Source organism: Physeter macrocephalus, unplaced genomic scaffold (genome assembly GCF_002837175.3).
Source record: "Physeter macrocephalus isolate SW-GA unplaced genomic scaffold, ASM283717v5 random_60, whole genome shotgun sequence".
In the NCBI taxonomy this organism is placed as follows: Eukaryota; Metazoa; Chordata; class Mammalia; order Artiodactyla; family Physeteridae; genus Physeter; species Physeter macrocephalus.
The window spans coordinates 118468-143770 of record NW_021145343.1 but is presented as its reverse complement, the minus strand read 5'-3'; the positions used below and the strand labels follow the sequence as shown (position 1 = coordinate 143770).

General features: G+C 52.6%; 1 protein-coding gene across 8 annotated transcripts in view; it reads right to left on the bottom strand.

Annotated features, from left to right (window-relative positions):
- Positions 1-9975: 9975 nt before the first annotated feature.
- The window catches only part of LOC114484823 (kelch-like protein 29), a 114675-nt gene continuing 99347 nt past the window's right edge, over positions 9976-25303 (bottom strand). For 7 of the 8 annotated variants that reach the window (XM_028483713.2, XM_055082274.1, XM_028483711.2 and 4 more), the window contains exon 3: positions 9976-11815. In XM_028483713.2, the coding sequence (XP_028339514.1) occupies positions 11492-11815 (324 nt within the window). In that variant the 3' untranslated portion in view covers positions 9976-11491. The remainder of the gene's footprint in view (positions 11816-25303) is intronic. The other variant, XM_055082275.1, reaches the window with a different exon arrangement.

Genomic DNA, 25303 nt, shown 5'->3' with positions numbered 1-25303 from the left:
CATGGTTTAATAAGATCCCAGACCTGCCAGTGCTTTCCTGTGGCAAACCACTGAGAGCGGAGTCCTGAAAATATATGCCTGATCCAGGGTGGAATTTTGCTTCCTTATAGCCACAGAAATTACTTCACCTCATTTAACTGCCATTAGCAAATTATTAATCTAAATTCACACACCTAGAGTGAAATCACTGAACTCAAACATTTTACTCTCAAGGACGCTTTCCTCCCAACCAAAGCCCATTTAAAACGTATGCGAATTTTAGCAGCCCAGCAAATCTTGCTTCCCCTCTTGCTGAGCCTCTCAATACCTCTTGCAGCATTTATAAGCCCTTCTCCCCTTTTTAATGATGCTTTTTGTCTAGTTTTTGAGCATGTGAATATTTATGGGTTGGTACAGTACAGTGGAGTGGTCAGGAGCCTGGACTTGTGGGTCAGACAGATCCAGATTTAAATTCCAAACAGTTTGAACATTAGCTAACTGCAGATTAACGTCCCTAAGCCTCAGTTTTATTATCTGTAAAATGGGAATAATGGTACTTATGTCATAGGGTTGTTTGAGACTTCAATGAGATGATGCAGAGTGTTCAGTGCAGCGTCAGATACACTGCAGGCAAGCAGTGATGATGGCTATCATTGTGGCTGTTGTTATTCTTAGCTAAACACAGGTGGACAGCTCCAAAGGTGGCCTCTGCTGTTCTCTGACTCAGGGACAAGAACTTGATCAGTGGCCCAGAGCAGACTCTGGCAGGGAGGGTTCTGTGTGAGCCAGGTCTTTTCCCATCTCCCAGCCTGACGGATCCCACTTCTTCCTTGAGCTCCTTTCTTTCTGACCGGAATCTCCCATCCAGATAACATTCCATTTAAGAAGATCTCATCCAGGAGTCAGTGGAGGCAATGTAATCAAAGGGGCAAAACTGTAAAAGCTGAGCTGGTGGAGGAACAATGCTCCCTACACAGGAAGGCCCGGGAGCCCTGCCAGGTAAGCGTGGGTGTCCGCTTGGGATCCTGGGACAAAGATACTCGTTAGACAAGAGATCGGAGCCACAAACACCCAGTGCCCAGGTTGGAAGACCAAGGACTTTCCGCCTCGGTAGCTGAGTCTTTAAGCTTCTAACCCTTTCACTCGTTCTCCACTCCATGTTTTAACAATAATGCTATTTAATATGGGCCAGTCTGAATAACTTTATTCTTCCCTTAGATCTATGCCTATAAAAGGATGCTGTGTTGTCCAGACTGCCCATAATTCATTATGCTGAATTCCCTTCCATCTGGAGGCACATACAGTTGTTGAAAAGCTGTCACTATAACCTATTGTCACTGCAACCTTTTATGAACCAGCCTACATTTTTATGTCAAAAATTTATCTTAATGGCCTCACAGCTCTTACCTCCAATTATTTCGGTGTCACCAACCTCCAGCCTGGGCTGTGTTCCCATTAATATGTGGGAAATAATTTCCTCTTTGCTCCTACCCTGGTCCCACACTGGAAATCTTGTGGATAATGTGGCATATCCCCTCAAGTGGCATATATATATATTCACTGCAGAATATGAGGGAGGGCCAGGACCTTTGGGGGACACCTTAAGGAAGGCAGTGGAAGGCTGTGGCTGAACCCAGAGGAGCTCTATGTAACCAACATGCAGAAGGAAGCACGGAGGAAGGACCTGGCACCCAGTGGCACCTTGCAAAGAGGCTAGGCTCATTTTTCTCCTTTGTTTTAAAATTACAAATAGTAATACACACATTCTCTGTTCACACAACAGAAAATGCTAGAGGAAAAAAAAATCATGGGTACTATTAAGGGTGAGTACCTGTAGCCTCATTTAGAATGCTTCTTGTTCTTACTTTTCCAAAAGACATATGTGTATATGTACATGTATACATGTGTAGATATATGAATATTTCTATATGTAAATATAAAAATATATTTTCTATATTAAATGTATATAAGATATTATATATGTTATATATATTAAAATATTTACAGCTATTTCACTACTGTAGGAGTCAATGATAATTGAAAAGGTAGCTAAAGAAACCAACATTTCCTTCCCTCACTTCTAATGATTACTGATGGGAAAAGCCCTGACTTCCTCATTCGGAGAGCTCCTTGACATTTTCTACAACAACCTGTGGCATATTCAGGGGTACTGTCCCCACTTAATAGGTGAGGAAACAGGGACCAAGACACACTAAGAGACTTAGGTGAGGCAGGGGGCACACCTGGGCCTCGAACCCAGGGCTTGAAGCTCAGCCAATGTCCTCGCCACCAGCTTCAGACGATTCTGCACGATGCTCCTTTCTCCTCACTCTTGTCTGACGTCGAGAAACTGAAACATTCTCTCCTTCTCTTGCCACTGCCTGCCCCAGTGTAGCTGCTTAAGTCATAAACGCTTCTTCAGTAGGAAAGAATGCTGGGATAGGAATGTGGGGCTTCCCGTGACCCTTCCCCAGGCAAGCTGGCCTGAGCGCTGGCAGCTCCTAAAGGGCTGCACTCCAGGCCCGGCTCTCCCATGTCCACCCCTCTCCCCCAGCCTTCTCAGTCTGAAGAAGGTCACCCCTGGGATCTGGCAGGCACAAGCCCTGCAGGTCTGTACTCTCAAGCCTAATTTCAATATGGCCATTTTGAGCTATCAGGCTCCCGGTGGCGCTACTGGAAGGAGGACAGCCCAGGGACCCAGCATGATGAAGTCTCCCCATCACAGGCAGAGTGCACTGCAGCCCAGGCCTCTGCCAAAGCCTTCCCCTGGGCCGCCATGGGGCTGTAGGCAGGCACTCTGGGAATTTTCTCTGTTGCAGACCCTGCTGTGCTTGTGAGTTTTTGATCTGCCCTTGGAAAGGGGTGATCAGTTCTTTCCGTGACTGTGTAGTGATAGTTCCCACGCACCATCCGTGGTTGCAGGGGGAGCTGGCATCAGGGAACGTGGGTGCAACCAGGACCGGGCTGTGTGTGCCCGCGCGCAGCCCACGTGCGAGCGTGCACGTGTGTATGCAAACAGTACAGTGAACGCCACCGGAATTTTCCTTTTTGCTTGAGGCAAACACAGGGATGTTAAACTCTTACACACTGTCTTGGAGTCAGGTGAGCCTGAGTTCAAAATCTTGGAAGTTTACTTACTTTACAAATAATCTTGGCAAAGGAGATTCCCACATCTCAGATTTTTCATCTTAAAGTGGGGATGGTAATACCTGCCTTACAGGATATGATGCAAAATATGTGCAAGGCACTTACGGATGCCTGGCAGGCAGTAAAATTCAATAAATGCCAACCACCATCACCACTGTTTTTATTACCAAACTCCCATGCACTCAGCCTGGTTATTATTGTCCTCGTGATGTGACGCCATGTCCCCCAAGCCCTTCAGAGCTGCCCAGCTGCCTTTCTGATGCCTCCAAGTCCTGTAGAACCAAGTGTTCCCCAGATTGGAAAAGAGCCTTACTTCTGGCACCAGGCCCAGAGGAAGACAGGGCCCATCCCTTGACACCCAGGGGAGGAGAAACCCTCCCAGCACGAGGACCCAGGGCTCTGGGGCAGGGTGGGGAAAGGACCTGAAGGATGCACCTCCATGGAAGCCCCCATCTCTTTTCTTTAGACGAACCTGCAAGGGCTCCCCATGTCCTGCCCTGGATTGGTGACATGTCAGGGCCAGAGAAGGCCTTACAGATGCTGGTTTTAGAGATGGGTGAAGGGGCTTACAGCAAGTTTGTAGCACAGCCTGGAGGAGGTTCAGGGCTTTGAATCTCAATTCCAGGACTGTTTCCCTCCTTCAGATCAAGCCCAACTCTCATCCAGGCATTTGTGGCCCTGCTCCTTCCGCCTTTCCCTTATGCAGCCTTGTTCTCTCCATCATCTGCCAGCTAGTGTCTGCTCCTGCCAGGCTGGTTTCTTCTGAGCCATCCTGCTGCCCCTTGGCCTGTCCGTCCCAGTCTCTGCCACCCAAACCCATCGGGCCCAGCCTCCTTCAGGACGGCCGCCGTGTGTGCTGCAGCCAGGAGCCTAATTACAAGTGGTCCTTATCTTGTTCCCTGACCGCCTCTTTGCCTAACTCTCCCTGTGCAGCCGGAATGAGGGCAAGAGCTGAGCTGAGCTGAGCAGACCAGAGGCCATGTGACCTCAGGCAGTCTCCTCAGTCTCCATGCTTCAATCTCCTCCTCTATAAAATAGGCGAAATGCTAAACAAACGCCTAATTGCACACTTTTAAAAAGGAAGACTCCCCCCAGATGTCTTTTTAATGTGTGGGCCTGGATTTCAGGGGAAGCCCATCTAACAAAAACAGACTCCACACCCTCGCCCTGGTATAATGCAGCAAGCTATTCGGCTCTGAAAGCTATTTTATTTCCCTTTTCAGTGGGAAGAGGCTTCGCCATTAGCTCTATTTGATTCTAAATGCAGCCCTGAGACTTTCTGAGTCCCCGGGCACCTATCTGGCTGGTACCACTCCAGAAGTACCACTTACGTTAGTGCCATGAGTAAGAGGGGAGAAAATCTGAAAAATGGGTAAAGTATGCACCGGGCATTTCCTATTTATTTATGTCCTCCTGGGTCTGAGACGGAGGAAAGAATTTCACCATTCTAGGTAAGAGATGGCCTTGTCCTGGTATCGAAGTCTTCCTATGGTATCTAAGTCTTCCTCATTTAGAGGGAGATGCTCACAGGGGAGGGGTTAAAGATGAGCTAAAGAGGTATATTCCTGCTCCGGCAGGGGACTTCCCCCAACACGCTGAACCCCTGCTAACGCAATCTCATCTTCTGCTGTGGAGAAGGATGACTCATTGTGAGCCCTATTTTCTGCTTAAATTTAAGCCACGTTATGTGCAAGGACAGTGTGGCACGGCCCCTGATTAATCACACCGCGCGTACCAGTGACTCTGTCTGTTCCGGGCTGACATGAATGCGGTTACTAAGTGGGCTCCTTCCTCTCCCCGGGGACAGAGACACCAGGGCACGAAGACCTCTGCCTGGAGACTGAGTCTCGCAGGGGCTGCTTTGTAGCTGGAGCCTGGATGAGAACTCAAGAAACCCCCTGCAGAATGAAGCTGGGGTCATTTAAATGTAATATGTTTTTAACCTGCTAATAGCCCTAAGGGACGGGGATGCCCTGACCGCCCAGGGAGGGCGCCAAGGTGGGCGGCGGCTGCCCTGCCCTGCTCCGGCTTTTGGGCGAGGGCCTCTTATTGCATGTAGCACAGCTCAAACCACCAAAGGGTCGAGCTTCTCCATGGCAACCCCAAACAACCTATTCTTTCCAGAGGCTACGCTGGCAGCAAAAGTGGACCTGGTGCCATGAAATGGTGTCCTGTGACAGATAATGTGAAAATCGTTCCTGATTGACCATCGGCTGCCTTCTGGGAAGGCTTCCGAGAATGAAGCCAGCCGAGGGACAGCCAGAGATGGCCTTGGAGAGGCAAGGGAGAGTGATTTACACACAAGGCATCATGGGTTATGGATGGGAGATGCTTCCCGCATTGGGGAACTCATAATTTACTGACACGGCCGCCTCCCTGAAAGAGAGAGGGTCTAGGTGGAAAGAAAAGGTGGCGGGGATGGGAGAGACCCTGGGGAGGGGCTTCCACAAGATTCAGCGACTCCAGGGTACCCAGAGGGATAATCTTGGCTGTGTGTTGGGGACATGGCCTCTAGGCAAGACTGGGGGCCTCTGCCCCTAGACAATCCGGATGCTTCTCCCGCTCCACTAGGATGCACACGTTCACTCCCACGGCCTGGCCAGCGGCCACCGTCCCCCACCCATCCTGCCTGCTTCTTCCTCTCTGTGTTCCTGCTCCCACCCATGCTGGCCGCAGCCTCCTCTGTCTGCCTCTGCCCAGGTCTGCATCCTGACGCCTGTCCTTGTAGGAGGGAGGCAGAGGGGCTCAGCCTTGGGTCAGACACATGTGGATCTGAACCTGTGGCCTGGATTTGAGTGGCCTCGGGTAAGTTAGCTAATGTGCAGGCACCCTCAGTTTCTTTATCTGTATAGTAGACATATAACGCTGGCTGGGGAAGGGTTTTGTGGGGCCCAGATGGGGTAAAACATGTAAATGCAAGTGATACCGTGTGAGAGAAGGGGTTCATTTCCCCTCCCCCCATTCCTCCCTCTCCACGCCCCACTGCCCTCTTCCCTCCCGGACCGGTGGCAGCGGGTCCCTCTTTCTGGGCACCTGCACAAGATGACCAAACTTGGGAAAAGTGATCACCAAAGGAGACGCTGCCGAGAAAGTCCATCAAGATGTTCTGAATGTTCTGTCTCTGTTGCGGTAAACGATGACTTTAATTTACAAAGCAGACGAACACTAAATCTTCATGAAATTAAAAACTATATTATTTATGTGAGCAGAAACTGTTCTGTAGCTAGCAGCGATCCGGCTTTGTAGGAGGAACACTAAAATAATTAAAACCACTCGTGCTTCAGTAATAAATAATGATAATAAATAAATGTCCTGACCTTAAGCGAAAATATAAAATTAAAACCCATTTGGTATGTAAATTCATTCAGGACGCTAGCAAGTCTCCCAGCCTAAGACGGTGTGGGATGGAAGAAGCGTTCACTACATGAATTTTGAAAGGAAAATCAAAGAACAACAGAGTTGTGTGTGTATCGACTCATTATTCTCCTTTAATTCCATCTAATGCTGTGTGGAGCCTTGAGGCTGGGACATTAATTTCCTGCTTTTTCTGTTTCACCAATTCCTCATGGAGACCGGGAGAAAGAATTTCAATCCTCAAGGCTGAACTCAGGGGAGGCCAGAAAATTGCAGGAGGGGTGGAAAACTGAATCTCGGAAAGGCAATTTTTAACGTGTTTACAGAAAGGCAATGAAAAGGGTCGGCACAGAATGGCACCGGGGCTGCCTGGGGGTGCATGCCCGAGTGTTTGGGGCACACATCTTCCGGGGGGGAATGAAACGCCCCTGCTCCTGGGTCCAGGTGGGAACCATTCCAAGGCCTTGGAGAAGCTGGGCAGGAAGACCGTGGAAGGCCTCTGACTTAGGAAAACGCTGATCAGTTCCAGATTGTGCACCTACCCCCCTTGACAGCCCAGCGCCTGGCTTTACCATGAAACCGCTGCTCCATCCACGAAGACTGCGGCTCCCTGGGCTCCCAAATAAGGCCAGTCCAGGAAGCTGCAGGGCAAAGTGTCAGGCAGAAGCTTTCAACCACTGCCATATAACAAACCTAGAGACACCCTTTGCATTTTTGTCCCGCCTCCAACGCCTGTCACACCCAGCCTCTCATTTTAGGCTCCTAACCACCCAGTGAGGTGGGCAGCGCAGGGATGGTTATTCAGAGTGACACGCAGGGCAGGTGAGGCATAAAAGCTCCCAGCAAGTGGCAGCAGGGAAAGGGGCAGAACCCTGCTCCAGGCTGGTGTTCTTGTGTAGCTGGGGACCTCTCAGCGGGGAGGGAGGAGATGGAAAGGAAGGCTCACTGGACCTGCCTGGTAAACAGGACTCTGGTTCTGACTCCACGCCCCCTGATGGGTCACTGCTGCCCCAAAGGAGTGGCGGAGAGGCCGTCCCATGGGAAAGAGGGACCCGCACACACTGCTATCCAAGGGGACCCAGAATCACCAGCATCCTGCGGAGGTGGGGCCTCAGAGAGAGTGAAAGCCCTGTGGAACTATTCAAAGCAGACATCCCTGTTCACTCTTCTGATATGACACACTGTTCCTGGTGGAAAAGAAGGGGAAAATCCAACCCAAGTCCTTCAGTGTCTGAATGGCTCCAAACCATCCAGGCTTTGTAAACAAAACACTGGGATAAATGACAGATTTTCTCTACTTTTGAATCTCATTAGAAATCACCGAACTGTCAACAAGCCATCAGACCAGGTACCCTGATAACTGAGAGGTTCTCCATCCTTGCCAAGTATACCTGGGGGCCTGGGGGAGACCCTCCCTCCCACAGGACATGTGTGGCCCACTCTGATTCAACCAGGGCATTCAAGATCCCCTCCCGATCCTGCTTGCTAATTTCTGTGTGACTCCACGATGGACACAAAGACAAAGAAAGCCACAGCACTTGAGCAGAGAAGGTCCCTGAGAGAAGCAATGGGGTAGTGGGGAAAATAGCCTTTTAAAAAAACTTACAAAAACCAAAAGGTGAAAATTTCCTTAAAAAAAGCTTCCAGGTCAGGTATAAAGTCCTGGACCAGCGTGCCAGCGGGGCAGGGCCACTGGCTTACTTGCAGAAGGTCAGGGAGGCTCCCACACAAAGCCCTTTGGGGGCCAGAAGATGGTCCCTTTCTCCCAAAAGATTCGTGCAGAATCTTGTGTTCTTGGCTGTCCCCGAGAAACAGCAAGGTCACCTTGAGCTCTCTGTTCTTCTTTTCTGGGCAGATAAGCTACATCCCTGGTGTGTCCACTCTGGAAAGGGGATTGATTATTCCTGCTAAAATGTCTATTTTAGCAAAGGAAAGGCTGACCTTAGGGCACACCCGGGCTGCAGCCAGCCTGGCAGGGCCCTGAATAGATCTCCGTGCTCCTTAAGAGGGGGGCCTGTCGCCACGTGGAACTTGAGCCGCTTCCTGGGGGGCTTACCTACCAGCCCCTGCCCTGCTCCCCCAGGTCAGAACGTGCCTGTGCATCTGCCCTATAGCACCCATGACAGCTCCCGGGCGCTGAGCTCAGAGACACTGGGCTCAGCTTCCAGGACTTCTGGGTCTTTGGGTCAAAGTGACCTGGAGCTTCGGGTGGACAGCGTGGGGCTCAGTGTGGGAATCAATTCCCTGGGACTAAAGAACCCCACCCTTCCATTCCTGCTCCCCTCTGTCCCTAGAGCTGCCATCATGCAGCCTAATGCCCCGGGCTCCTAACACCCTCCCGAGCTCCTGGCCGTGTCTCTTTGCGAAGCCATGGCTGCCACACGCCAGGTGGGATCACTGTCCCTGATGAGGATGGGACCCTCTCCCCGGGGGCCACTCTAACGCCTCTCCTTCCGCAGCAGTGAGCGAGCACCGGCTGCCTCAAGAGGTGCTCAAGAAAGGCCCACTCACCAGCCCAGCGGTTCCTGCACAGCTGCAGTGCGCCCAACCCAGTGGGCCCAGGACAGCTCTGAGGCTAGAGTGGCCAGGTGCTGAAAGAGGAAGTTGGGGGACAGTCAAGGGTCCTCATGTCTCCATTTGAGCCTTACCTCTGTGTGTCAGACTCGGGAGAGAGAGAGGAGGGGAAGGTCAGTCCCACTTTTGGGGGGGGCAGAGTTTGGCCAGGAAGACTCTGGGAGGAACGATAGGGCCGGGTTTGGGGAGATGAGGGAACGCTCCCCTGGTGGGGGGGTGGGGGTGATGGGGGCACTTCAGGAAGAGGAAGGCGTCAGGGCAAATCAAAGGCTGGGGTGAACCTGCACTGAGAACCCGGCGCCCCCCTCGCAGGTGGCCACCCAGCAGGTGGGGCTGGAGCCCAACGAGGAGGCAGTTTTACCCCGGGAGAGGGTAAGGGTGAGGGGATAGGCTGGGGGGCAGGGGTGGGGTGCTGGGAGGCCATTTGGAGGCCTGTGATCCAGGGGAGTCTGGGTGAGGGGCTTGGCTGGCACCATGGCCTTGCGGATGGAGAGGAGGGGCCGGACGACAGGGATAATTTAACAAGGAGGTTGATGGTGATTAGTTGTGGGCTGTTGGGGGGAGGGGGAGGAAGGAGTCAGGCATGATACTGGGCTGGACATGGGGGTCGGAGTCCGGAAGCCCAGCCGGGGGCTGAGAGCTGAGGGGCTGCAGGAAGTGAGGCTGAGGTGTCCACGGGCACACAAGGCTTGGTCCAGAAAGCAGCTGGCTGTATGGACAGCGCACCCAGAGAGAGGGCCGGCCTGGAGCTGGGAGGGCATGCGGGGCTGTGTCCTGGCTCTGCCCTAGCCCTTTCAGTCCCCTCCCTCACGAGGTGGCCAGAGGGGTCCGGTCCAAACGCCCCACGAGGGGCGGTCTCTCACACGTTCCCTGCACAGGCCAGGCGCACCTCCGCTTTTTCATCCCTCCGCCTGGAACGTTCTTGCCCCACCCCCCCGCCGTGGCTCCCCGCCCACCTTCTTCAGGTCTTTGCTCAAAGGTCACCTAAACAGAATTTTTAAAACGGCAGCATACCTCCCTCTCCACCCTGGCACTCTCTGACTTATTTCTCTGTTTTATTTCTCTGGAGCACTTTTCACCATCTGACATTTACTTATTCATTTGATGATCTGTCTCCATCCATTAGCATGTAAGCTCCATGAGGGCAGGGAGGTTTGTTTTGATTAGGCACACAATAGGTGCTAAATAAATATTTGTTTATTAGTGAGTGAATGAATAAGTTAGTCTCCACTGGTTGGCCTCACTCCCAACACCACTGAATCCAGGACGCCTTGATTTGCTGCTAACTCACGGTTGTACCCTCCTAGCCTAGCTCCGGGTCTGGGAATTGAAGGCGTCAGGTCCTAGAAGGGCTACTTGGGACCCTCTTTCCAGGCAGCCTGGCCTTCAGATGCCCCCCTGCAGTGTAGGGATGGAAAGTGGCCTCCCTGTGGGTGGGTTCTTAGCATGCTCTTGGCCACCCTTGGGCCTCACATAAGTCTGGAGAGGAATGCTGAGCTTGGGCAGGATGCCTGGAGTTGGATGGAATTTATTGCTCCAAAGGCTCCCTGAGTTTTAAGATCTTGAACATCAACCCACATATTTTGGCGGTGGCAGATGCAAAAAATAAAACCCAAAACCTACAGGAAACAATCTGGGGAGAGCTGGAGGGGGAGCGTGAAATGGACAAAACATATGGGCCAAAGACTGAACAGAGAAGGCAGAAGGGCCAGCCCAGCCTAGGGCCTTGGAGAAAATTTAGAACGCTGCTTGGGAAGGCAGAAAACTCCCGAATGTGATCTTCCTTCAAGGCTGCATCCTTCACTGGTACCAAGGAAGGTAAATTATAAGAGGAATCAAACAGAAACAGTGACAAGGAGCAGGAGGGGCCTGGGGGCCAGGAGGCCCAGCCATACAGTTAGCTCTGCCATAGATGCTGTGCCACCTTGGTCAAGTCCCTTTCCTCCCCAGGCCTCTAGTTTTGTTTGCAAAGTGAGAGGTTTGAACACTGGGCCTTCTGGCTCTGCTAGCTGCTCCATTTCTTGGTATTCTAGCAGCCTCCTTCAAAACAGCCACCTGAGCTATTCCAGAACGCCAGCTGTGCTCCCTTGCAGGTTATCACAATATGGCAGGACCCAGAACGGAAGTCCACAGTTGTTCAGTCCACAGCTTGTGCAGCTGTACATGGCAGCCTCATCTGTCCTGAACTGCCGTCACTAGCACCCATTTTAAAGTTCATCAAGCCCCAATATTTGGGAAGACTCCTCTGAGAACTTCTCTGGGAAATCAGAGTACTGGATTTGGCTTCTGGGCTGTGTAGCATCCAGATGGCTGCTGGGCTGGCCCTGCTTTCCTTAAGTCAAATTTTCCTCTGAAGCAAAAAAGAAAAGCTTGTTTCCCTGTAGGTCTCAAATGTGCCTTCTGTCTGCTGACCCTTGAGCTGTGTCCAGGCGGGGTTTTAGGAGTTCTTCACTGGAGTCCTGCACCAAGGCTGCTCAGACCTGGGCTCCCGCTTCAAGTGAACTGGGTCGCCACTGCCGCGTTCCTCATCTCTGTCTGCAGCAGAGCAGAGTAGAGCCGAGCTGAGGGCGGTGGGTGGGTGGGTGGGATTCCAGAGTAACCCCGCAAGGCCCACAGCTCCAGGGCCACCCCACTGGCGCGGGGCCTCACCTCTGCCATGCCATGCCCGGGCCGCCCTGTTAATAGCCCAGCCGCAAGTGCGCTGCCTCCTTCCGAGTTTCCATGTCACTTGTACTTGGTCTGGCTGTCCCAGTGGAGACGGCTTCCTTGCAAAACAAACAGCAGAATCAATATTTCCTTCACTAGGGGAGGTGTAGGGTCTTCAGACGGCAGGTCAGGCCCTCTCTCCATTCCTGCTGCTTGGGTCCAAAGAGAGGAGCACACAGGCCGCCCACCAGGCCCTTTTCTGCCTCAGTTCAGCGATTTGATTACAGTCAATTAACAGACATTTATGGAGCACCTTCAACGTGTCAGACCCACTGGGTGTGAGGGCAATAGGCTGAATGAGAGGGGCCTGGGCCTGGAGGAGCACGCGTGTCGCAGGAGACAGACCCCTGCACCGAGGGTTAGGGTGGGTGCGTAAGTGGGGAGGACAGCTTGAGGCCGGGAGGACCAGCGTCTGAACTCATCCATCCTGGGGCGCAGTCGGTGTCAGACACGAGGCGAACTGGACCCGCAGGCCTCCCAGCGTGCACGGGCTGAGTGTGCAGAGGCTGACTCCACGGTCCTTGTTGAGGCAGCTCTGCAGCCCTCACCAGGCCTGATGGGGAGCTCTGGGTGAGGCAGCTCCTCCCGGGGATGGAGGGGCTCCATTTCTCTCTGCGTCCTCCAGTCCACCAGCTGCGACAGCCAGCAATAACCTCGGCCTCCACCCTCTGTGCAGAGAAAGTCCTGGGAGAGCTTGTTAAAAGGGCACATCTAGGCTCCAGCCCCAGGGATTCAGCATCAATAAACTTTGGTTGAGGGAGGGGTGGTGTCTGGGAATCTGCCTGATAATCGCACCTCGGGGACTGGCCGTGGGCTCCGTGAGCGGGGGCCGGGGGGTCCTCTCCCGCTTAGCCCCTGCCACCCCCCCCCTCCCCCACTCCAACACACACCGCCTGGGGTCAGTCAGCATGTAATGAATGAAATGTTGACCCAGAGAGCTGTTGCAAAGCTGACAGGCCGCCTGACCTCTAGGGCTCATTTCTCCACACCGCTAATCTGCACGTCCAGCCCTGGCTCCGGGAAAACTTCCCTCACGTTCTACCTGGGGGACGTTTCCCAGCTCTGCCCTTACGGTCCTCAGGGGAGCCTGAGAGTGTGGGAGTATGTGTATGAGTGTGGACTATGTGTGTGTTTTATCGGGATCCTGGGTCCAAGAAGCATCCAAATTCCACAGGCTCCAAGGATTTGAATACAACCCAGCCCCCTTCCCTCCCTTGTTGTTTCTCAGGTACCTGATGGAAACGGGGAGGGTGGGTGATAGGACCAACGGCCCCCAGACCTACAGTCAGCCATGCACTGCCTTGAGGGTTCTTTGATTTCTGTGTGTTGTTTAACCTGCTGGCCGGCCGGCCTGTCCTGACCTCCAGCTGGGCTCCACTCTGGGCAGGGTCCAAGTCGGACGTATCCCCGAGGTGCCCAGTGCAGAGCCCCACTGAGGACTGGGCTCTGGCTGGCACCTAGAGGGCCCTCAGCAAACATCTCTGCTGACTGGTCGCCAGGCATCAGGCTGCCCCACGCCGGCAGGCGCTGAGCATGGTGCCTGGTCTCACAAACAGCGTGCGCCTGGCATGGATGCAGGGGGGAGCCTCTTGGACGGAAGCGGGTCAGGAATTTGGGAGTCAGGGTGTTTCTGCATTTGAGGGGCGTGGAGACACTCGGCATACATGGTATCGTTTTGTTCACAAGTGGGAGTCTGTGTGGCCCCTGGCAAAGGACAGAGGCCGTTGCTCCATCTCTCTGAAAAACAGCTCCATGACGACTGCCTCTGTCACCAGAGAACCCCAGCAGGACTGGTCACGAATATCACCTAGAGGTACCACTGTCACTGTGTGCAGGAAGCAACCACCTAGACGGGGAACCGGACTCACCTGTGGCAGGAGCACGTGTCTCCAGGGCCCAGGTGGAGAGGGAGGTGTGGGTCGGGAGCCCCCCGTGGCGCTCCGGCCTGGCAGCTGGCGGGAGGCGGGTGGTTGAAGCTGGTGAGCGGTGCCGAGACCCCAGGACTCTGCCTCCTTGGTCTGCTCCCCGGCGGGCGGGTGTGCTTCCCCACTTGGCGAAGGCAGAGGCCCGGGCCTCCTGTGGCCTCTTACCAGCTCAGCCTCCCTCCCAAGACCTACTTGGCATCCCGCTCTGTGCCTGGCTAGGCGGAGGGGAGGCCAGAAGGAGGAGCAGGCCCTGCCATCGGGTCCCCACAGAGGGGACAGGACAAGCCGGAAGTGTGTGGTGGGGACTAGGACATCCAGCACCACCTGAGGTCTCTGGGGAGAGTGACCGGAGGGCCGGGCCCCAGGTGGGGTTGGAGGGCGGGGGAGGGCTGGGATGAGGGGCTTTGCAGAAACAGACCACCACAGAAGGACAGGCTGGATGACACCAGAAGAATGTTACAGCGGCGCCAGCACGTGGGCTGTTCCTTCTCTAGCCCCTAAATTTTCGGTCAAGAAAAACGAAACCACTTTCCCTGCCCTCGTGTCTGGATTCAGTGCGGCGCCAGAATAAGAAAGACCGCTCGGACTTTAGACCCGGGACACGGAACCGCTTAGCCGGAATGCTTCAGGATAATAAAGGCGGCGAGTGGAGAAGTGGTGCTTCCTTCCCCCAAAGCTCCGATTAAACGCTGGAATATGGGTGACACGTACGTGGAGGAGGACACGGCACAGTCAGAATTCTGCCAGCAAACATTCTAAAATATTCATGAAACACAGGACCAGGCCTGACTGTTAACACTGCCACTGGTTCCCTCCAATGGAGTGACAAATGGGCGCCGAGCACTGTCATCTGTCCCTCTGATCTTTCCAGGTCCCACCAGAGAGCGGAGGGGGGCCCCGGCGGTGGCCTGGGGAGGCTGCAGAAGAGGGGGCCGGAGCCGTGCTCTCCTGGTGACTTACTTTCCCAAGTAAGAGGGCGAGAGAACAGCACATTTCTTCGGACTATGAGGCAAAGTAATAGATTCTCCAAGTCTTACTCCATCAAAAGTGATTAGTGGGGGGCCCTGGGGATTCCACTACACCACACTAACCTCCTTTGTGAAAGAAGCATTGTTATATACACAAATCTCAATGCATGGCACAGGCAAAAAGCAAAATGTCTAAAAAAAGTAATTGGTCTTCGAAAGAAAATAAGGAAGAAAAGAACAAAATGAACTCCTGGCTTCCTTGGTTAAGAGCTTCTTCAGAGCTTCTAGCACGCTGAGCAGGAACCACAGTGCAAAACTGCTGCAATTTAACAGGGCATCTAATTAAAAGGAGTGACATGAAGGGCCTTTTCTTCCTACTCTGGGTTTTGCTTCTTTCTGTGCAGGGTTCAAAAGTCTGACAAGTGGAGGACAAAGAGTTATGTCCCCAAACAATAAAAAGCAGCATATCGGCTACCGAATTACTGGTTTTTATATCCTTCTGTCCAACAAATGTTGCCGAGCCTTGTTATGTGCCAGCTGCTATGCCAGGCGCCGGGGTCACAGAGAGCAGCTAGACGCTGACAGCGCCCGAGGGGGCAGGAGAGAGTTTAGACCACTGAAATGCGCTCCGGGGTGTGCTAAGGCAGTGCAGCACGTGGCCTCCTGGGAGGGGAGGGGCACCCAAGCACAAGGCCCTTCTTCCCCCCACCGTGTCGGCACGGTGGACATTCTGTGAGGCCATCCTATTACCCTTACTTAAAAAAAGTAGTGCGCTCAGGGAGCGGGGGGATGGGGAGTGCCTGCCGAATGGGCCTGGGTTTCCTTCTGGGGTGATGCAAATGTTCTGGAGCTGGATGATTATGATGGCTGCAAAACCTCGTGACTGTACTGAATGCTGCTGAATTGTGTGCGCTTGAAAATGGTGAATTTTATGTTGATGTATATTTTAGCACAATTTTTGAAAAGTACCATTTTCTGAGGTCAAATTCAATTTAAGCTCTGTTTACAACTTCAAGGGTGACAGGGCAGTCCGTGAGATGGGGCAGGGCGGGGTGCGGGCACCCTTAGACACCTTGCATCCAGCACAGTCCTGGCTCCCAGCTGGGCTTAAACATCCGAGACGGGAGGACCCATCAGGCCACATCACAGCCGCCCTCCAAAAGGCCACCGAGAAACTGCTCCCAACAGCATATTCTCTGGAGCTTTGCCAGGTCTAACTGTAATCTCTCTCCTGTGGAGAGAGATTGTCAGACTTTTGAACCCTGCACAGAAAGAAGCAAAACCCAGAGTAGGAAGGAAAGGCCCTTCCACGTGCTGCACTGCCTTAGCACACCCCGGAGCGCATTTCAGTGGTCTAAACTCTCTCCTGCCCCCTCGGGCGCTGTCAGCGTCTAGCTGCTCTCTGTGACCCCGGCGCCTGGCATAGCAGCTGGCACATAACAAGGCTCGGCAACATTTGTTGGACAGAAGGATATAAAAACCAGTAATTCGGTAGCCGATATGCTGCTTTTTATTGTTTGGGGACATAACTCTTTGTCCTCCACTTGTCAGACTTTTGAACCCTGCACAGAAAGAAGCAAAACCCAGAGTAGGAAGAAAAGGCCCTTCATGTCACTCCTTTTAATTAGATGCCCTGTTAAATGGCGGCAGTTTTGCACCGAGGTTCCTGCTCAGCGTGTCTAGAAGCTCTGAAGAAGCTCTTAACCAAGGGAGCCAAGTAAAGTGTTCCTCATCCTCTTGAGAAGAGTCGGTCAGTGCGTAGAAGTCCCCTTCTGGGAGGGTGGCTGGTGGGTTGGGCACAGCCTCCTTCCTGTCACCCCTCGCTGCCTCCCGACTCCGCCCTCCTGTCTCCAGTTACGAGTGATCCCCTCCTCTCGGTGAGGGAGTTCACCGAGCCATAGGTCTGGGGAGGCCACCAGGGGTGTGGGTGGTGCCGGGGGGTGGGGGGCGGGAAGAGAGGGAGGAGGTGGAAATGGAGCTTGCTCAGGTTTGACAGAGACCCCAAACCAGATCCTTCCCTTGGATTTGAACTAACCACCCAGCATTAAACTTGTCACCTGAGTCTCCCCTCTTCTTGTGACTGTGCAAATATCTATTTCACCTTCGTGCAGCTGGCCGTCCATCTGTTAACATGCTGGCCAGACCGGAGCCTGGTGGCATGCAACTGACCCAGAAGTAGGTATAATCCTCTCTTCTAAATGTGCTTAATACCACTGATAATCCTGTCACATAAGTCTCCTGGTTAGCAGTGAGCTGCAGCCATCGCCAGGCCAGCGTCCAAGAATCTTTCAGTAACGGATTCCACCTCCTGGAATCTATCTCCTGTATTATACCGATTTCAGCTGCCATGTTGCTGAGAGCTTGGGAGAAACGCCCTGATCTTTTTTTTTTTTTTGCGGTACGCGGCCCTCTCACCGTTGTGGCCTCTCCTTTTGCGGAGCACAGGCTCCGGACGCGCAGGCCCAGTGGCCATGGCTCACGGGCCCAGCCGCTCCGCGGCATGTGGGATCTTCCCGGACCGGGGCACGAACCCGCGCCCCCTGCATCGGCAGGCGGACTCTCAACCACTGCGCCCCCAGGGAAGCCCCGTCCTGATCTTTACCAGCCCCGTTTTTCGGAGCACTCTCTGGCAGACGAGGCAAACGGAGCCCATCCATTCCTTCGTTTGGCCTTCCTGAGGAACCCTGTCGTCCCTCTGCACATCTGTGCCCACTGATGGCTATTTCCTCCAGTGGCGTCTGGCACCACCGTCTGCATCGTCCACTTAATCTCTTTGTTTGAGGCCAAGTATAACTTTCCACACCAAGTGGTATTGCCTTTGACTTTCTCTGTCCCCCACGGTCATCCCCCAGCCTCCGTGCCTCCAGCGCTGCCCGTTTGGAATTGCAGTGTCACCAAAGGCTTGGAGGGACGTGATTATCCGAAATGGTTCAGATGCTCCTCCAAAGCAATTAAACCTGAGTCCGTTAAATCACTTCCCAGACATAAGATACCAGTGTGAACAGCGTTGGGCAGAGCCAATGCTTCCCAAACGTAGATTCTCTACTCCCAGAGTTCCTGCCACCCTAATCTCCAGAGGGCAAATCTGGGAGGAGGCTGCCTTTGTCCAGGACGATGGTGCACAGCTCTGCTTCCGATCCCCGAGGGGATGAAGAATAAATATCCTTGGAGCAGCAGTGATGCCTGCCCCACTACGGGCTTTGGGCTGCCAGCAACAGCTGGGTAAACAACTGGGTTGCAATCTAATTTTATACCCAGATTCACAGGAACAGCTGGAGAAAAGACAGAACACGCCCGCTAGGCTGATGATCTGGGGATCTCTTGCCTTCTGAAACAGGCCCATAAGCCACAGCTTGCATTTGGGTCTAAGCAGGTAAATGGGTTTGGAGAGGTCTTCTGCCCAAGGAGGTCCCACCTTGGACTATTTGGATTATAGCACCGTCTTGTAGTTTTATAAAATGATCTGCTAGAAATAACATGGCCCAAGTGCCACCTTTGAAGACGAGGAGTGGCCGAGACCAAGGCTCTGGCAAATTCTTCTCCTTTCAATTACAATGAGATAAAGAGGAGCAGAGATGGCAGCAAAGAGAATTTTCTTCTGAACTAAAGTTGGTAACAAGAGGGGAGCGGTTAGTGCTTGGAGCTTTTATTTGACTTGTGTAGTTTTTTGATTTAAAGAATTTCCTTGATGGCTCTTTGAGTTTGATCTTCCAGAGGAATAACCAGCAGAGCCTGTCCGTTCCCATTTTCTTACTCCAGCAGGCTCACTTTACATGGAGGCCACAGTGAAATTCTCGCCCCGCACTCACACATCCGTACCTATTTTGTAGACACCAACACACGTCAATGTGCCCCGTTGCCTGCAGATTCTGAGGGGACACCGCCGTAGGTTGTGAGGGGGAGGAGGGCCCGAGCAGCTCACTTTAATTGCCCTTTGAAAGTTTTCCAAATTGGAGCCCATATGTTACAGGAAGCAGGCAGGTGGTAAGTAGAAAGCTTATCGAAACATTTTTTGACATCGAGGAAAAAGGTGTGATGGTGTTTCATTTCAACTTGGCGGAGAGGAGGTCAGTAGGCCATCCTGCTCCGGGATTAAACTCTGAGCATCAAGGGTAAACTTCGCAAAGGACCCGGCCCCCGCTCAGGTGGGCTTTCTTTAAGGAGATCTGGGGAAAGAGGGACTTGCGTGCAGTGTAGTAGTTTCCTAGGGCGGCCGCAACAAATTGCCACAAGCTGGGTGGTTTAAATGACAGAAATGCATTCTCTCTCAGTTCTGGAGGCCGGAAGTCTAAAATCACGGTTTTGGCAGGCCACTCTCTTTCTGAAGGCTCTAAGGGAGAATGCTTTTTCATCTCTTCCAGCTTCTGCTGGCCACGGGCATTCCTCCGCCTGTCTTCACACGGCCATCCCCTCCGAGTGTCAAAGCTCCCTTTCCTTTCTCTCAAAATGATACGCATTGCTAAATTTAGAGGCCACCCCGATCCAGGATGATCTTGTCTTGAGAACTTTACCTTAACCACATCTATAAAGACTCTATTTCCAAATAAGCCCACATTCGGAGGTTCTGGGTGGACATACAATTTGGGAGGCTACTATTCAACCCACTTCACAGACAGGGCCCTGAAATTAAAGTCCTGTCTATCTAACTCTGCTTTCTCATCGATTCCAATGTTGTACAGATGAGATGGGTCTTATTTGGAGGAGGCCTGTTCTTAACATATAGCTCAAATCCCTACCTGGCGGGGCTGGGAAATCTTGGCAGGTTCACAAGTGAGCATAGCACAGGTTTGGGGCACAAAGCCCAGATCCCCCAGCTGTGTTCTCAGCTCACAAAACAGATGGCTGACTGGCATCCCGAGAAGCTCCCTGTGGGGCAGGGCCAGCTCAGGCAGCGGTGAAAGCCAATGCCAGTCCCTAGGAAGCCCCCCAAGTCACCACCCTGAGATGGAGGCGCCATCAGGCCTTCTCGCCCTCCACTCTCCACCACCACTCCTGGCTCAGGGCTGGCGCTTAGAAATGTTAAATAACAACAATAATAATAACACAACTGAGTGTGACGCTTTAACAGCCAATCTGTCACGTTCCTACTTTATTCCTGAGATTTTAAGAACCACGCCCTTCCTGTGCAAAACATCAGGGTGCATTTATATTAAAAAATGAAACTAATTAAAATGTTTGAAAACCGTAAACCACACCACCATAAAACAGCAGCAGCCCTATTTTTCCAGTCAAAAAAGATTTTTCTTCCTCGTTTTGTGGCCCGACCCGGTGAGCAGACTGCAGGTGATGGGAGCCTGGAGACGGTGGTGCTACTTCTGAGTGAGGCCTCTGGTTCCCTGAGTCTGGCTGGGCGTCTGAGGGAGGTGAGGCCGGGGCAGCAGCCAGAGGGCTGGACTCGGACAGGAGGGGCTGCGGGACAAGCTACCCTTTAGGTCCTCAGAACTCAACCCACTTAATGAGTGCTTGTGTCTTGGGAGGGTTTTTCAAAGGCGAACACCAGTGCTTAAACACACGGTGATGCTGTTGGCCCCTCAGCACTGAGCTAGGCAGGGGTGGCTGCAGGGGGACGCTGATGGGCTGTCACTGCCTGTGACTGGCATGTCCTTCACCACAAACGGGATGCCCCGACTGGAGGGACACTGCCTTCACAAAAGTCCATACCAAACGGCTGGGCCACAGAACCATCTCAGTAAACAAAGTGGGCACATTTGCTGAATGACTGCAGGAGGGAGAATTCCAGCAATGTCCCCCATGTGGGAAGGCAGGCAGGTCGGATGCTGGGGGCCAGGAGAGGACCAAGCACATACACTAAAAGGCCAGAGTTTCACTCAAGCTGCCCCACGAGGCAAGAGGTGTCTGGCTCCCTCTGAAGAACATGGGAGAAACCAGCAAGACGTCAGTGTTTAAATGTTCACACTTTGTATTTTCTCAGATGAGAGTCCATTTCTCTAAAAAAAATAGCCCCCAGGAATTTCTCTGTAAAACTAAACTCATATTTTACACACTGTCACTACCACCTCCAGCATTTACTGAGCACTTCCTGTTTGCCCAGTGATGGGCAAGATTTTTTTTTTACCTGGAATTTCGCAAATTCATACCCAACTCCTGTAAGGTAGTATTGCTGTTGTCCCCATTTTACAGATGAGGAAAATGAGGCTATAGGTTGGTTAAGCAACTTACCCATGATATGAGCCCAAGGCTGCCTATCTCTAAGTTTAAGGCTTGTGTTCTTTCCAATTTGTGTTTTTCCTCACTTGGTCCCACAGGCCCACATGCATGCCCTGGCCGAGCTCACCCGCCTCAGAGTTGGGGCTTGTAGCTGATGCTGCGTTGAAATGTGGGACACGAGGCAGGTGGAGGTGCAGACGTGAGAGACGAGGCTTGGTGAGGTGAGTGGAGGTAGGGTCACCAAGGGCCTTAAGCCACTTTATCTTCAGGGCCAGTTTGGGGTAACTACACTCTTATTTGTTTATTTATTTATGCTGTGCCTCGTGGCTCGCGGGATCTTAGCTCCCTGAACGGGGCCCGGCCCGGGCAGTGAAAGCACCGGGTCCTAACCACTGGACTGCCAGGGAATTCCTGGTAATTGCACTTTTAAAAGCAGAGGTGTGACAAGATCAGATGTGCAGTGGTGGCGCGAACGGATGAGAGGGAGTGGGCAGACTGGAGGCAGGTACATGGGCAGGGAGGCTGTCTCTGTTCCCCAGGTGAGATTTGATGTGGCCTGGACTATGGCAGTGGAAGTGGAAACTGAGGGAAATGAGTGGACTTGAGAAACATTTGAAGGTGGACCTGATGGGCAGTGATGGGGATGGAGATGGTGGGGAGAGTGCCGGTGGCTTACACAGCTGCGTAGGTGGTGGACCTGGCCCTGAGCCAGGAGTTCCAGAGGTAGGAACCAGTTTGAGGTTGAGGAGGTGGTGTTTAATTCTGGGCATTTTATATTTAAGGCTCCTGGCAGATATATAAGGGCAGACATCCAGGGAAAAGGATTGGGAGTCAGAGGCATGAGCTTTGAAGTAAGAAAGGTCTGAGTTCAAATCCCATTTCTAGCACTTACGAGCAAGTTGCCCAGGCTCTGAAACTCCGTCTCCTCGTGTGTAAAATGGGGATAATTGTGGGCCCACGTGGAGTTGTTGTAGGAACGGAGGCAAAACATGTCAAGCTCTTGGCATGGTGCCTGGACCTCCATAAATGGTTTAAAAAACAAAAGAACAGTCACCACCACAACAAAAACGCAACTGTCATCACAACCACCCACAAACAGAAAGTGGGTTGGAGCCCAGGACCGTTCAGGGCACAGGGTTCTGGATTTGAGATCATCAAACGCAGGAGATGATTTTTCATTTCATGGAAGCACAGTAATTGTTTTGTAAAATGCCCTGCTTTGGGACCCCTTGAATCAGTGAGGAGCTAGCGTATTTCAAAACGCATTGATTTATTTGTAGCTGTTGACTACAATCATGGAGATGCCACATGAAGAACTAGAGGCAGTCATGGCACTTCTCTGAAATGAGAGTATATGACCGTGAAAAGGTGGAATACGATTTTCAAAAGTGCACAACTATTTTTTTTGTAAAACGAGCGAATTTCCACGACTACACCTTCTTCGAACAATTCAACTTAATAATTCAACACATATTTACTGAGCACATAGCAGGCCAGTGTGAGGCGCTAGCAATGCAAAACCTAAGAAGACAGGATCTTTTGTCTCAAGGACCCACATTCTAGAGGGAGAGAAACAGAGAAGGGAGGCCACACAATGAAGACCATGGTCATAATAACAGATCATGCCTACAGGGTGTGTAATAGACACCAGACACTTGCATTACTAATTCATCGAATCTCTTCCACAACCCAGTGAAGTAGATTGTATTATTATCCCTTTTAATAGAAGGGGAAACCCGGCTCTGAGAGGGTAAGTAACTTGCTAAAAATCACACAGCCAGAAAGCAGAAGAGTCGGGATTCGAACTCGGGCAGTTTGAAACTGGAGTCTGGGCTCCTTATCCCATCACTGTGCTGGCACAGAGGTGTGTCAAGTACTTCTATATCTGGTGTGATTATACATCCGGTGTCCCAACTAGGATTGATTAATGTGGTTGGCTAACCAACTGACCATTTCACGCTCCATGTGGAAAACCTTCTGGCCCTGACTGCCTCTTTCATTGCTCATCCACCTCCTCTCTCTAGTCGCCCCCAGGCACTCCATCCAACAGACGTCAAAGTTGAAATCCTGAAACAACACCACTAGTGATAAAGGGGAGTCGCTCATTTACCAGTGACCAGCTGCTTCAGAACTGCCCACAAACTTAGCAGTGGTCACAGGAGAATTTCTTCGGCCCCCAGAGTCCCTATGTGGGGCAGGGTAAGCTATGGAGGGGCTTCTGAACAAAGCCAGAGACACGGGATGAATGTCCACCAGCTCTGCCCAGCTCTGCACTGGGGGCAAGTCCTCGGGGCTTCCTCCCCTACTCTCCTTTCAGATTTTTCCTGGGGGCAGCCACTCCACTGCTCCAGGCCAAGTTCTTGGTTTTGATAGCAAATGATCGAACCCGGCATTAGCCAGGAAGGCCCATTTATCTCTCACAGGGCCATGTGGAGACACCAGGGGTGGCAGAGCCAGCAGGTGATGGATCTTTCGGGATGGCAGAGCAGGACTGAGAGACCCACGGGAGATGGGTGTCGCTGGCCAGGGCTTACTCCACCAGGGCTGAAGTGGCCGATGCTTGACTGGCTGCCTGACCCTGGATGTATGGGTGTTCAGATCTCTGCCACTAAGACAGCCAGAGGCGGGCATGAGGTGGGGTAGGAAGGCTGCTGCTGACACTCAGTGATGCCACCAGAGCCCACCTGGGACCCGGCTGCCAAGCCAGAGTTCCAGGGACTGGAGGAAAGGGACAGAGAATACCTAGACTCTGGAAGGTTTTGCTAGAAAAACCCAGTGTCTAGTGTTGGATGTGGCAGTTACGGATTTCTGCTGGGAGGAGGAGTCTTTTCAGAAGTGTAATTCTCCTTTCGTGGCGCCTTCGGACCAGCCACGTGCAGACTTTCCCCAGAGCTGTGTGAGCTGTCAGATTAAGGCTGCCCCATCAGCCTGGGGAGGGAACGGCTGGGATCTCAAAAATGGATAAACCCAAATCCTGAGCACCAGTCTCTTCCTCAATTATTTACAAGGAACACAATGTGGTGGAATGGAATCTAATTCATAACGCCTCATTAATGCCTTTATAACACAATATTCACAGGATTCCCTTCTAATCTCAGCAGATGACAAGTTGCTACTATCGAGTTCCTGTTAATATGAATTATGGGTACAATATATTTTGCCCAATATCCTCTCCTCAGCCTAATATTGTGGGCGAATAAAAAAATCACACCCTCAGCATGTTCCTGACTCATGAGGCGATGGCAGCGGGGCGTCTGTCTGCTCCTGGCTGCAGTGGAGGTGCCCATGCAGAGCAGTCGGCGGGCCAGGCCCCGGCGCTCGGCCGGGGCGCTCGCGGCTCCCCGCCTCCTCCTCTCCCTTTCCAGGATCGCACTCACCATCGGAACCGGGCTGTTCCCGCCCCACGGCAGGCCTGGTCTCCCCATCACGGCAGCATCACGAGGAGGCAGGAAGCTGGACGGCAGTGGGCTTGCAGTGTGAGCCTGAACACTGCCCACCTTGCTGAGTTATATAATGAGGATGATCACGGCGCCCGCCTTGTACAATCGCCGTGGGATGCAGTGGGTTAACGTGGGCGAATACACTTAGAACCCTGGCTGGCCCATAGAGAGCGCTCAATAAACATTAGCGACCCCAAGGACATGTCTAGGGCCCTGGCTGGCCAGCAGTCCTGCGTTGCTTCCTAGGATGGCTTCTGAGTGTATGAGGGAAGGTGCACGCTTGTGCCAGGGAGGTCCGTGTGTCTAGCGTGGAGAGCACCCTTGCTGCTGGCGAGATTTATAACCGCTGCTGAACACAGCACAGCTGAGCCTTCACCTGCAGCCCCAGCTCTTCGGGTGCTGGAGAAAATGACCACAAATACACCCTCCATGGCTCCAGCATCCCCCAGGACGTTCCTTCTCCAGGGCCTGGCCTTTCTGCTGTGCTTGGCAGTCACCTGCTGCAGCTGCGGGGCCGGCACCTTCCCAAGGCAGCAAGGCTGCCGTGGGAGGCAGGACAGCCGTGACACCAGACCTGCCGTCACCCAGGCCACCCTCCCGCCCTTTCCTCAGGGGTTCCTCCCTACATTTTAATCAAGCCCATGTCGGTCTGTTTTAAGTGCCATCATTTGATTCGTCTCCATTCTAGCCACCATGATTGGCACTCCCATTTCTCTTAATAAAGGAAGTTCCACGATGAGTCAGCTCTGCCTGGATTTACACAGATATTTCCTCTCTCTCTTTTGACAGCGGGGCATTTATTTATTTTTACTTTTTTTCACTGTGGTCCAATATATATGACATAAAATTGGCCATTTTCGCCATTTTTTTTTTTTTTATTTTTTTTTTTATGTTACGCGGGCCTCTCACTGCTGTGGCCTCTCCCGTTGCGGAGCACAGGCTCCGGACGAGCAGACTCAGCGGCCATGGCTCACGGGCCCAGCCGCTCGGCGGCACGTGGGATCTTCCCGGACCGGGGCACGAACCCGTGTCCCCTGCATCG